At 36.2% G+C, this 13,762-nt stretch overlaps 1 protein-coding gene across 1 annotated transcript in view; it reads right to left on the reverse strand.

Annotated features, from left to right (window-relative positions):
• ush2a (Usher syndrome 2A (autosomal recessive, mild)) overlaps nucleotides 1–13,762 on the reverse strand; it is a 250,931-nt gene that overhangs the window by 164,473 nt on the left and 72,696 nt on the right. The window contains 2 exon segments of the mRNA XM_048191491.1: nucleotides 337–463; nucleotides 8,096–8,226. Of these exon segments, the coding sequence (XP_048047448.1) occupies nucleotides 337–463; nucleotides 8,096–8,226 (258 nt within the window).

Consider the following 13,762-nt stretch of genomic DNA (forward strand, 5'->3'; position numbering starts at 1 on the left):
GCTTCAGAGCAGATAAAGTCATAATACTCTAAAAAAGTGACTGAGATAAAGCAATCCTTCCTCTGGTGGGAAGAATCCCCTGAGACCGCTTTGAGACAGGAAGAGGGAGACTCCGCTTCACACCTCCAGCCTTAATTGAAATGTAAGTTCAGCAAAGGAAAGGCTTCTTTGGCCTAATTATTCTAATCACACAATGAATGGCAACGATTAACCTTGATAATTCCTTTGCTTGAAATCTGTTCAAGTGGGGGGTTTCACAGGCATTGAATAACCGAAGAGGACAGAAGTAAGGGTGCAGGGCTGGCCTATGAATATCATATGTGTGTGCGTCATTACCGCTGTATTGATTGTCGACAATGATTGTTCCCACGGCCTGCTTCCTGGTAGCGATCAGATGGTGCCACTGGTTGTCATTATAGCGTCTACCTCCATCGTTGCGAGGGCTGAGGGCCACGGCTGAGGCCTAGCATCAAACGCTGAGGGTTAATCACTCACTCATCATGAACACACCGCACACACTGCACAAATGATGGCTGATCAGCAGCTTTAAGAAGAGGAGATGTTCCCCTCCCAGAAGAGCTTAGGAGGTAAAAATGCATGTATATAAACTAATGCAGTGTAATCGCTTTCTATACAAACAGGAATATAAGGAATGTAAAATGATTTGAAATGTAAAGAAATTCATATAATAACTATAATAATAATTTTTAGGTTACACTTTATTTTAAGGTGACGTAGTAAGAGTGTACTTACTCAAATAAGTACTGAGTAATATTAATTAACTACATGTACTTACTATAGAGTTACGGTTAGGGTCTGGTTTAGGGTTAGTTACTTGTAATTATGCATTATGTTATTACTATAGTAAGTAAATGTAGTAACGGGTAACTATGTCACCTTAAAATAATGTGTAAACTAGAAAAGAATTTTGTCATACAAACTTTGAATAATGGCTTGGCAAAGTTTTAAAAGTTAAAAAAGCTTTGAAACAGATAGATAGCTACAACGATAGATGCACTCTAAAAAAATCTTGGGTTATTTTTTTTACCCAAATCCTTGGTTGAGCCTTTTGGGTCATTCTTTTGGGTTATTTTTCCAGTGTTTGGGTAGTTTTTGTATTACCCAGATCCTGGGTCAGACATAACAACCCAGGAGTTATTTATTGCAGGCTTTTTGCGACCTCTTTAGGAGAGAGCAATGCAGCTCCGTCAAATTGTTGCATGTCTTCAGTAAAATACAGGATTGTGTACATTTTATTTTATCTAAAAATTTGTTATTGTTTTGTATATCGATTTAACTTTATGCAAAGCAACATACAGGGATGTGATGTGAGTCACCTAAACGAATGTCACGTCGGTCTTTTCGTGCGATGGAAATGCCCGTTGCCTGGAAACGCCTGAACGCCTGATGAATTTTATGATTTTATTCAAAAAGATACAGATTATAAATAGTTAGGATGTTAAAATATGTTCTCAGAAATGTACACTGATTATTTATGAGCAGGTTATGAAGTCAGTCACACGAGTGAAATGCAGGGCGGCAGTTTGAAGTTAGCAGTTCCCCTGCTGAACGCAAGCCATCTCTAGCACAAGATCCAGCTCTGTTACGGCGGAAACAGGACAACAGAGATTGGTCAATAACACGTGAATTACTTCTAAATGTTTATTTTTTACTTCTAACATTTGTTAAATGAGCTTAAATGTAGGCAATATGTATTAAAAACATTATAAAATATGCTATACTATAAAATATGATTGAAAATAAAGGAATTATCATGCAAACCAGTGGTTGTGTGGAGAATTTAAAAAAAAGTTATGTACGGAGTAAAAAAAAAAAAAAAAAGCTAGTATTATAGTAAAAATAAATCAACCCATTATGCTGGGTTAAATGAACCCAGCATGAGTTCTGTCCAGTGTTGGGCACGTTACTTTAAAAAAAAAGTAATTAGTTATAGTTACTAGTTACTTCTCACAAATAGTAACGGAGTTAGTAACTGAGTTACATCATTAGAAAAGTAACTTATTATCAGGGAAAGTAACTATTGCGTTACTTAAAAAAAAAAATTAAATATGTCAAATAACTTGAATGCCCCCAATATTAAATATAAGTCTAAGAATAAATTATTCTTGATCCGACTCGTGACTCATGATCCGCTCTTGCTTATGAAATTTCTCTGTACTGTACAATACGTGTTGGTAGCCATTAAAGAAAATGTAGTTTCATATTTACGTTTAAATAGTCCTATGTTATGTTGTAAATGAATTTACTTGATTATGAAAGGTAAACAGCATGAGTAAGATGCATCATAAGATGCGCAATATATCGGGAGGCATGGAGTGGGTCTGATTTTGACCACTTCATTAAATTTTTTTTCGAAGAAAGCCTTTCTTTAAAGTGAATTTCGTTTTGTAAAAATTGTATCTTAATTTTAATCAATGTTTCATCAACCAATTGCCCGGATTTAATAAATAAGAAGCAAATATAGCAGACAATATAATCATGGCAGGCGCGGGCGCGATCACTGGCACGTGAACTGGAGCGCAACTTATAGGCTAAATGAACCGAAACTCAGCGGCTGCTTGCCTCACATACATGAGAAATATATCTATAGAAAGCTTGAAATACCTAAAAACTAAAAGAAATAGGCTACTCTGATTACGTAGCCTAATCCGAATGAAATGTACATTCTCTCTCTAGGCGCACCCAGTATCCGGAGATGATGAGAGTCAACTTCATTTTCGCAGCCGACATTGATTCAGAAAACATTACTTTATTAATAAACAATTAAAATGTCTCCTTGCTGTTTTTGTCACATTCATAATCATTAATTTTGCCAGTTCTTTGTGGCAAGCTTTATGCATGCGCTATAGCCTATATTAGCTACGATCATTATTATGGTTTATTCTGTCCAGTATTTAAGAAATTAAATTAATATAAATGCGATTAGTCAACTAATGGCTTAAATGAATTACGTTTCTGGAGGTGCTGACAGATTGGAGTTGCTGTTTATCGCAGTAGATAGGACATTCGAACCAGAAAGACGCTTACATTTGACTAAAAGGTTTTTGTCTTTATGCTCAACTAAATTGAAATAATGAGCATATTTCCACTTTGAGAAACTCGTCTTGTTCTCGCCATGGCTTGCTATGACTGCCGCACATAATTTAAGAAATAGAAACATGCCCACAGTGTGTCTTTGTGTTTACAGTGGTTGGCATCCACCAATCCTACAATACGTCGCTGTTGTAAACAGGTTATGCTGTAGGCTACACACTTCAGCCAAAATTAATTAATTAAAAAAGTAACGCACAACGCACCATATGGTAACGGTAACGGAGTTAATTTATTTAAAAAGTAATGCGTTACAGTATTAGTTACTGTCAAAAGTAACTGCGTTACAGTAACGCGTTACTAGTAACACTGGTTCTGTCCTATATTTACCCAGCCCTTGGATTAAAAAAAACAAAACAAATTGGGTTGTTTTTAACCCAGTGTTTTTTAGAGTGTAGAATGCTAGAACCCTATAACATTGGAATGCTAGATAGATAGACAGATAGATAGAACAACCTACAGAGAGACAGAAAAACAGACAGATTAGATTAGGACAGTAAATTTCCCAGAATGAATCATAAAGAACTAGTACATTTATTTATGCTGTTTATGCCATTCCAATTCAACTTCTTGTGTTTTGGTCAATTCCATCCAACTCATGAACTGAGAGGGAGTCAATTCTTGAACTCTGAATTTTGCACAACTCTGGTAGACATATTGTGAAATCACAAAAGTTCTTGCTAAAATTTCAAGATTGTGGAAGTAAAAACATTTCAGTAATCACAACTCCACTGTCAGCATTAAAATGAGGTTCAAGCTCAATAAAAGCGCAATGCCATATCAGGTAGGTACAGTTCACCAACAACTTATCACACTTTTATCCAGAGAGTTAACTTTGACCATTTACTCTTCAATATCTGGGCTTATAGAGAAGAAGTTGGAGAAGTGGAAAAAGTAGCACCAGAATCCCTCTTGGCACCGAACTAAAGGCGCTAAGGAATTCTGCCCAGAGATAGGACATTCCCCAAAAGCAGTAAATTTCATGGGCTGGCACCATCAACATAAGATGGGGTTATTGTCCTGCTAAAATATGACATCATTCAGGTTCATACACTTAACGGCCTGACTGAGTGCTCTGCAGTGAAAGCACAGAGACACAAAGTATCGCATCTCCTCTTTGTGATGAAGATTTAATGATCAAATCAATATGTGTGTGGATGCTGAGGAAAGTCAGCTCTGTGATATGCTTACTGCAGAGAGCAGGAGAGGGAGAGAGAGAGAGAGAGGGAGGAGAGGAGAAGAAATAGCTTTAGGGAGAAGCCAGGACAGACACAACACTGCATTCCTATCCTTCCTCCCTTTGAAAGTATTCAGTGGGGCTTCTTTACGACGGGAGATCAATTCTGTCACAACAACTAAAAGCCTTTCTGAATAAAATCATCAGCCAGCAGTTTAACAGCTAACTTTAATTATTCCAGGCCAAAATGTGTTTACTGAATGTGTTTACTTCAGATGTTTTAAGACAAAAACAAAAAATCATATCAGTCTTGTTCACTGGGAGGCAGACCTATCAACGACATCACGACCTGAACATCTAATGTAATGTATTCAAGTTTCAGTAATGTGCTGTAAACATCAGCTAGGGAGTCCTAATGACTGAACCCCAAACGATCAGTCGCAGTATTCATCAATTTTAAGAAAACATTGTAGTAATGCTGCTAGAGGATATTTACACCACAAATCATCTACTTGCATAAATTAATTGCTAATTACGCTCATGAATTATCAACTAGTTCTTGTTTCAAGGAAATCTTTTTGAGGTAAACATTAAAATACTCTTGAGATATGATTAAAAAAATGGCTCATCCAAAAAAAAAAAAAAAAAAAAATCACCCTAGTTTCTTTCCAAAACCTTTCATTCTTCAGTGAAGCACAAAAGGAGACATTCTGAGGAATGCACTGGTCTTTTTTTCTCCTTGTAATTATATATAATGGTTTAATCTGAGAAAATGACTAAAATGTTCGCCATTATTCGTGGAAAATCTTCTTTAGTAGGCTGTTTTCCACTGCAATCGGTTCAATGCGCCAATGAGTTGAATTCAAGAAATTGATCAATCATAAACAAATCAGTCAGACCAAATTTGTGAATCAGAATTTTGTGAATTCATTGGAAATATTCGACAAAAGAGCGTGATTTGTTCATGTCATGAACTTGATGTCAGATTTTAAGTGAAGAAAGACTTCAAATTCAGTTTGTTTGTCACACAAAGCTATTGTGTTGCTTCTGAAGACTTGAAAGACTCCTTTATTGCAATTGCATTAGAATAAAAGACAACGTATACAAAATAAATATCTCCATTTAACTTCAACAGAAGAAATGTCATGATGATGAGTAAATGACGACACATTTTTCATTTCAACTGTTCTATTAGATCAGTGGTTCACAACATTTTTGACAATTACTTGAAGGCTCAACAATAATTTACCTTCTTGACATTTTTTTTATTATATAGGCTAAGATATTTCTTCTGGTATTTCTGCTATTATTATGCCAATGCTGCTTGTTTACAAACTTTTACAAACAGAAACTAGGAGTTTGTTCATATGTTAAATTAAATTCATTAACCATGATTTATTTTGTAATTCCAGAATATCCAAGATTTAGATTATTTTTTTAATTAATATTTTTTTTTAGCATTTGACATTTTATTTTTAATACCCAATTTTTCACGATTCATTTTTCACATAATAATTTTAAGTCATTCTGTGGCCCCCTTTGAAGTGACCCCCGGTGGGCCACCTGGTTGAGAACCACTGCTTTAAAATGATTAAATTCACAACTTCTTAGAATATAAACATTTAAGAAACAGAAATGATTCAGTTGATAACTGAAAATGCTCCTTTTAACTATAAAAACTAATGGTCAATGGAAACAGTGAAAGAATTTACGCACTAACACTCTAAAGAGTTCATTAAAGATCTGTTCCACAAGAGTCCTATAGATACTGCTATAGGTTTTGGTGATGTAGTGTGTGTCATTAACATAGTGAGCAGCATACTCTTGCTTAATAGCCCTTGAGTTTGTTTAAGATGAAATGGGCGCTGTCCATGGTACTAATGCAACTAATCATGCCCATGGGCCTTGGAGAGACCTTCTCTCCTCACTGTATGCCTAGAAACCACTCATCACTGGCTTATCTCTGAGCGACTCCAATAAGGAGACATTGGGAAAAAAAACAGCATCATTTGTGACAGCCTTTACAGGAACTAAATACGCTTTCATGAGACAGTGTTTCATAAAATGCTCATTAATTTCATCATTAGAAAGAGTGTGTGGGGAAGCATACCAGTTCCCTGTGTCACGCTCAATTAGCATCCCATGGTGCTAATCCCATTAGAATTGTTGAATTCGTTAATGGGGGAACTAATGGGCATGCTATCAGGGGACATTAATTGGGCATGACACCACTTTTAGTTATAATTATCAAACTACCCCGACAAAATGTGTTTACGAATGCAAAACCGGCAATATTCGGCAATGCCGCTTATTGGTGGGGTGAGTTTCTCGGTGGTCTCCTGGACACTAATGTGAAATCATCTTTCATGATTGCTTTCATCATCAGAGAAATAGACTCAACCCTACATGCTAGTGCTGCAGTGTGCATAATTAGCATGCTATTGCTATTCCCACCCAATGTCTGCGGGTAACAAGTTAATTGGTCTCAAACCCTCTTTTAGCTGAAGTTTTCACCAGAGAAGAACTCGATCCATCAAAAAGCACAGATTTCTATCTAAATAGGCATTAAATTCTTGATATGATAAGATAATTGTAACGATTATATTCTGTTATGTTCTGTTTTGGCTTGGTTTCATTGTGTTTTATTTCTGTTCCTATTTGCCTGTGTGCCCTGTCATTTGACCTATTTTCTTATTGTGTTAGATTAATGATTCTGTTCACCTGTTGTTCGTTAATTTCCTAATTTAGTGTGTGTATATATACTATCTGTTTTGTTCAGTTCTTTGTCCAGTCTCATTGATGTTGTGGTTGTGATATCTTTTTCCCTGAGTTTTCCTGTGGATTTTCGGATTAAAGACTGTTTTCTTGAATGGTCGATATCAAAATTTCTTAAAGGGTTAGTTCACCCAAAAATGAAAATTCTGTCATTAATTACTCACCCTCATGTTGTTCAACACCTGTAAGACCTTCGTTCATCTTTGGAACACAAATTAAGATATTTTTAACGAAATCCAAGAGCTGTCTGACTCGACAGCAATTTAACCACCACTTTCAATGTCCAGAAAGACATACTAAAGGTCTACTAAAGACGTTGTTAAAAAGTCGACATGACTACAATGGTTCAACCTTAATTTTACGAAGAACCGAGAATACTTTTGTGCGCAAAAACAAAACAAAAATAACAACTTTATTCAACAATATCTTCTCTTCTGTGCCATTCTCATACGCTGTTTATGTTCAGCGCTTCCGACTCAATAGTGGTTAAATTGCTGTCTATGGAGGAATCAGTTACCTCCCGGGGATTCATCAAAAATATCTTAATTTGTGTTCAGAAGATGAACTAAGATCTTACGGGTGTTGAACAACACGAGGGTGAGTAATTAATGACAGAATTTAGATTTTTGGATGAAGTAACCCTTTAAATAAATTGAACATAAACATTAAAATCACTAATTTTAAGTGCTACAATTGAATTTAGTTATGACAACATTACAATAAACAGTATGTAAAAATGGATGTTCATTTTGGTATTTGCTAACTACTACGTTTAACAGTGTTATTAAATTATTTATGTCTTTAAAGATTGATAGCAAATGTAGTTAGAATGTAAAAAGAGTGAAAATTAGCCTACCCAATTAAATATTTAATAATCGGCTGATATTGTTAAATGAAATCACTAATATCAGCTAATAATCAATAGGGTTCCGATATATCTGCTGGTCTAGAGGTTGGGATCTATAACATTTGAAGGTTAAGAGGCTTTTCGTAGCTTAAACAAACACACAGCGGTCCATGAACATGATGTACCTGAGGGTCAAAGAGGAAGTATGGACGGCCGTTGTGTATTTGCAGAGCGACATACTCCTCTTGTTCTCCAGGGGAAACTGCAAACAGCATAAGCCCCTCCTCGACGTGTGTCCGGAAACTCAGCTGCAGGCCTGAGGAAAGTCAATGCATGTTCCATATCAATAAACTGTTTGACTGTTTAATCAAAACACTGCACAGAAAGCATTATAAAGCAGTTTGAAAGCATTTCATAATACATGAATACAACACAAATTACATTCATAAGAATGTAAGAGCAAGTGACAGGATAAAAAGGCCCAGAATTGTGAGAAACTGAGCTCTGATGAGCCAGTGTGAGTGTGTATGAATGTGTGATGCCTGTGAGAACAAAACATTGAACAGTGCCTGAACGGTCCCACAGTGCCTGAGCAGAGCTAACCTCTAAAGGCTTTATCCTAACAGAACTGCTTTAAAAAGAATCCCCTTAGAACTGTTCTTAGTAAAACCTTCCATCATCTGACCTGAAAATCAGACGTAAAAAAATACCTTTGAAGTGGTGTCCTTCTTTAATATAAGTTCATTAATATGTTGAGGACTGTGAGTGGAAGCCCACTCAAATACAGACTGCTTAGATTAAAAAGATTCCACTTAATCTATCTTAGAATCTCCAGTGGATTGAAGAGGTTGTAAGTCTGGTTGACCTCATGTAGAGCAGCAAGATGTTTCTTCAGGCTTCAGATCTATACAACTGATACAGGGATTATACCATCTGAATACCAACCCTACAGGACTGACTCTATATGCTGGATTGCACAAGACAGCTTCTGCCCTAATAAAACTATTATATATTCTATTAAAAAAAAAAAAACATATTAAACTGATCAAACGTGACATTTATAGCATTACATAAATGTTTAAAATAAATGCTGTTCTTTTGAACTTTGTATTCATCAAAGAGTCCTGAGAAAAAGTATCACAAAAATATGTGTGTGTATGTTTAAACACCCAATCAGTACATTAGAATGATGTGACACTGAACACTGGAGTAATGGCTGCTGAAAATTCAGATTTGCCATAACAGGAAAAAAAAAAATACATTTTAAAATATATTAAAATTGAAAACAATTATACACAATATTGTTGTTTTTTTTTTTTTCAGTATTTTTGATTAAATAATTGCAGCCTTTGAGGGCATAAGAGACCTATATATAACAAATTATGACAAAATTATGTTGAATGAGTGCAAAAATTTACATGAAAAAAAGATGGAACACATGTATGGGGAACACATATTCACTATTAACTATGACTTTTGCCTCAATAAACATTTAATTTACTGCTTATTAATAGTTAGTAAGGTAGTTGTAGTATTTAAGTTTAGTTATAGGGTAGGATTTAGGGATATAGAATATGGTCATGCAGAACAAGGCAATAATACGTGCTTTATAAGTACTAATAAACAGCCAATATGCAAGCCCTAAAATGCTATTTTCATTCAATCACACATAACATGAATTCAACATGATCCCACATGTGCTTAATATGTGTTCAAATTTAAGTATTTTCTTTCATGGCGAAGGGAGAGAGCACCTCAATAGAGCCCTTAAGAAGGTGTTCTGTAAAGAACACAGAGCTCTTGTCTCAGGTTGACCAGACAGTCTCAGTCCTGTGGAGGATGGTGGGGGAGAACCTGGATCAGAAGTTGTAGGTTCAGCAGAGCAGATCTCTCTGGGGTGATCAGCTATTTTTTGACAAGTGCTTCACATCCATCAGAACGTCTGGTCCATTACAGGAGAGGGAACGTGGAGGCTAAAGGGACATCTGTGGGATTTGAGATCCCACTGGAACAGCGTGGTGCTGTACGCACTGACAGGCCTGTCCAGAAAAGCTGTGGTCAGAGGTCTCTCAGGCACAGGGCTGGTCTGAGCGGGCTGATGAGGAATGAGATTCACCTCTGTGGGTCTCAAGACTAGCGCTAAGACATGGGAAAGATGTGAAGCACTTTTACACGTGGACTGCATCAGCACTTTTATGACACAGTGCTCAGGGTAATGCACCCACCAAATATGGACAGAGACTATATATATATATATACACACACACAAACACACATGCTATTTATATTTCAACATTATTCCTAATTCTACATGTCTAATTCTTTTTTTTTTTAACAATTTTGAAAAATATAAAGCAAGAGAATATTTGTCATTTGGTGGATAATGGGAATTGATGGCAAACATATTCATCCCAAAATATTTTCCTCTGCCAAAAAACATCATATCAGCTATAAGTAAAACAAACAGGGCTATTTGGATTTAATCTGCTTAGTACATAACCTGAATAACTTCAGTCATGTTAGTATTATTGCGGCATTAATCAAGTTGTTGCGTATTAATGAGTTTTCAGGAAATGCTAATTACTGTCATAGATTCTGCAGCACCCCATTAAATATACAAATTACAGAATTAAAGAGCCAGAGCTTTTCATGATTAATCTTTAAATGGGGAAAAACTAATGATGTCTGTACAAAGTTTCCCTCTACTTTCCACTGACTGAGGCCGTTTGACAATCAATCAAATTAATTAAGGAAAATAATTTGTATCATTTAACATTTTGTGCTACAATAGCATGTAGTCTTTGAAAATTGCTTCATTCTCATGTATTACTGCCTCCCATTTTGGAGAATTGTACACTTTTTCATTTCCACTCAATGCAGATACGAAAATAGACTTGAAAAGAAATGAATGAAATAAAATAGATGGATACTATTAGACACAGAGCAAGTAAGATGAGCCTTAAATATAATGAATTACAACAAAAATATAAATAAAATTAGACTTTAGATAAAATGTTTGATAGGATTTTCACTGCCACTTTCAAGTAGAAACATTTAAACAGAAAAAAGAGAACAAGACTGCTGTAATATTTCAATGACGATCAAAACTCAAGTCAATTCACCTCAACTATATTGCATTTTTAATCTCATTTTTACTTTGATTTGTTGGGACTTGCATCCTTTAACAAAGTCATTTCAAGCACAAGATTGGATGACCATTGATTTTGCTTAATTCATTGCTTTGGCTACATTTCAATAATATACAAAGTATTTGTCCCTGAGCATGCTATTTGTTCATCGCTTTTCGTTGTTGTCATTATGCCTCATTTCAGCCATTGAGCTTTTTGGTCAGATTTATCCATTTCTTAAAGTTCGATAAAAAAAAAAAAAAAAAAAACAGCTTACTTTCAACAGGGAGATCTTTGTGTCTTGGGGTAGTGCATCACAGAAACCAACAACACAGACACATTCAGTACCTCATGTATACTGCATTTGAAATAAAATTGGAAATAAAATCAGATGAACTAAAGGTGTGGAAAGCATAAAAAGAAAAATCGGCTAAAAGGGGTGTTGTCGTTCTGGTTTGTTCTTTGGGTTCCCTCATTAGTTGGTGGCCATTTATAATCCCAGCAGGCCCAAGGACGAGCTCACCACTTTGACTGCAGCCATTGATCAATTAGGGAGTGAGCTGAACTCAACTCAGGGCTTGATTTATAAAGATTTATCCGTTTGTCATTATTTAAGGAAAAAAAACTGGAAATTGCAGTGCTAAATGTTAATAGAGTTAGAGGGGGAAATGGCCATTCATTTCCTGAAATTGCAAGGTCACAAAGGGTCACCCATTTATATGCACGCTCCTTAAGGAGGCAATTTAATGTCCCCGACTTCTTAGGGAGGATCTACTAATTGCCTCGTTTTAATATAAATAAAGTCAGATTTCCCAGATATCTTAGAGCATGTGTCCAACAAAAAGGGCTCGCGACATGACATGGTTTCATGTTCGTTTGCGGATTATGCAGCAGAGAGGGGCTGGGGAATGGAGAAGAGGAAATGACATGAACCTCACTAAAGGCTGCCACATTCTCACCTTTAATTTACGGATTTTTCTATTAAATTGTACCACGTCACAGGAAAATAGCTCCTAAATCCCATCCTCATGTCACTCAAAGAAAGAGGTCATCTAATGTTTGCCTCTTCTGTCACATTACACTGACCAATCTGATAACTTAAAGCAACGCCTTCTCAGCTTTTAACGCAATTAAATCGCAAGTAATCTAAACAAATGGCAAGCTGAAGGATTTTTGCATTAGTAGATCAACCGGAACCTGTATTCATTTAGAACTCAATTCCCCAATTATGTTTGTAAACAAAAGTATAATTGCCCTTTGTCTAATCATGGAAGTCATTAATACATCAGGATGGAGAAGAATGAGGAAAGGAGTGAGAGATGAATAAAGAGTGTTTGGGGCGGAGCAACGAGGTTGGAGTGGCTCACGTGGCTCACAAAAAACAATATATAGTTTACATTTAGATAGTAATAACTGTTCATTAAGTTTTAGACCAGGGGTTTTCAAACTGTTGGCCACAGAGTGAGAAAAGGCGGGTCGCACAAAGTCACTTGGCTGCAGCTAAATTTGCATTTCAGTGAATGACACACACACACACAAACAGTTTAGCCTAGGGCTGCACGATATACTGTACCAACATGGAATAAAAATCGTGATATTGCTTGGCGTGATTTTCAAATCGCAAATACTGCTATTTAATTATATAAATATATGCACTAGTTGCCTGTTTTATAGTGAAGCACGCATGTGCAACTTGTAAAAACAATGTTTTCTGTGTCTCAGAGTGGCTTGTTTTATTATTAAGCAGCTCGATCCACATTATTAAGGAGAAGAAAGTCGTTCGCATTACATCGGAGAACTCAAATGTCACGAAAGGCTGTTTCAGGTGTTCATTCATCTCTGTCGTCTATTCAACTCACTGCTGTTGTCTTTCAGAGACATGGTTCTTTGCATTCACTGTGTGCATTTGTCTACCTACCAACACATAAGTAAAATATGTATGTAAAAAGCATCTTACATGTACACAGAATGAGCACGAGAGCATTTTCTGCTCTGAACACCGTGATGAGTTTAACACTCGCAGCGCAGATCACAGTTCATATCCAGACCCCCCCCCCCATACCCCACTTAAAAAATATATTTTGGTGGGTCTGGAGTAACTTGTATACTTGTCTAGTTGGGTCCTGGAATGGAAAAGTTTGGGAACCCCTGTTTTAAACCCATAACAGCTCATTAGCACCAGCCTGCAAATTAAGGCAAACACTTTTCCTATTTGACTTCCACATTACAATGGACACACATACATGTGACTGTACTTAATCTAGACCAGAAGAAACCTGTTGCTTTCTGTCCCTGGAAGCCTCATGTTGCATTAAGAGAATAGCAATCAAATTTCATTTATTGATTTTCTGTCAGCTGATCAGATTCAAAAATTAAAAAAAGTTAAATAAAAATGTATATATTATTTGACAATTTTCATAAATTCCAAATCATATCAACTAAAGGAATGGTCATGTTTACCTGTTTGGCAAATAGGAATATAATGGAGGTAAGTGAGGGCAAAACTTTTCCCACACAGATTTTGCATCAGGCTCAAGTAGGTCACGCAGTTTCGCCAAGTTGACCAACAGAAAGATATTTAGTTTCAAATTGACCTCTGTGTGAGCTGTGCTTCATGCCTCGCTACAGTATAGTAAAGGGTAGGGGTCAGGATTTGGTATGTACCTCGGTTTTGGGGTCACGGTTTGGTACGATAGGAAAACTGGTCATACTTTAGTTTAGGGT

The sequence above is a fragment of the Megalobrama amblycephala genome, linkage group LG5, assembly GCF_018812025.1.
Source record: "Megalobrama amblycephala isolate DHTTF-2021 linkage group LG5, ASM1881202v1, whole genome shotgun sequence".
In the NCBI taxonomy this organism is placed as follows: Eukaryota; Metazoa; Chordata; class Actinopteri; order Cypriniformes; family Xenocyprididae; genus Megalobrama; species Megalobrama amblycephala.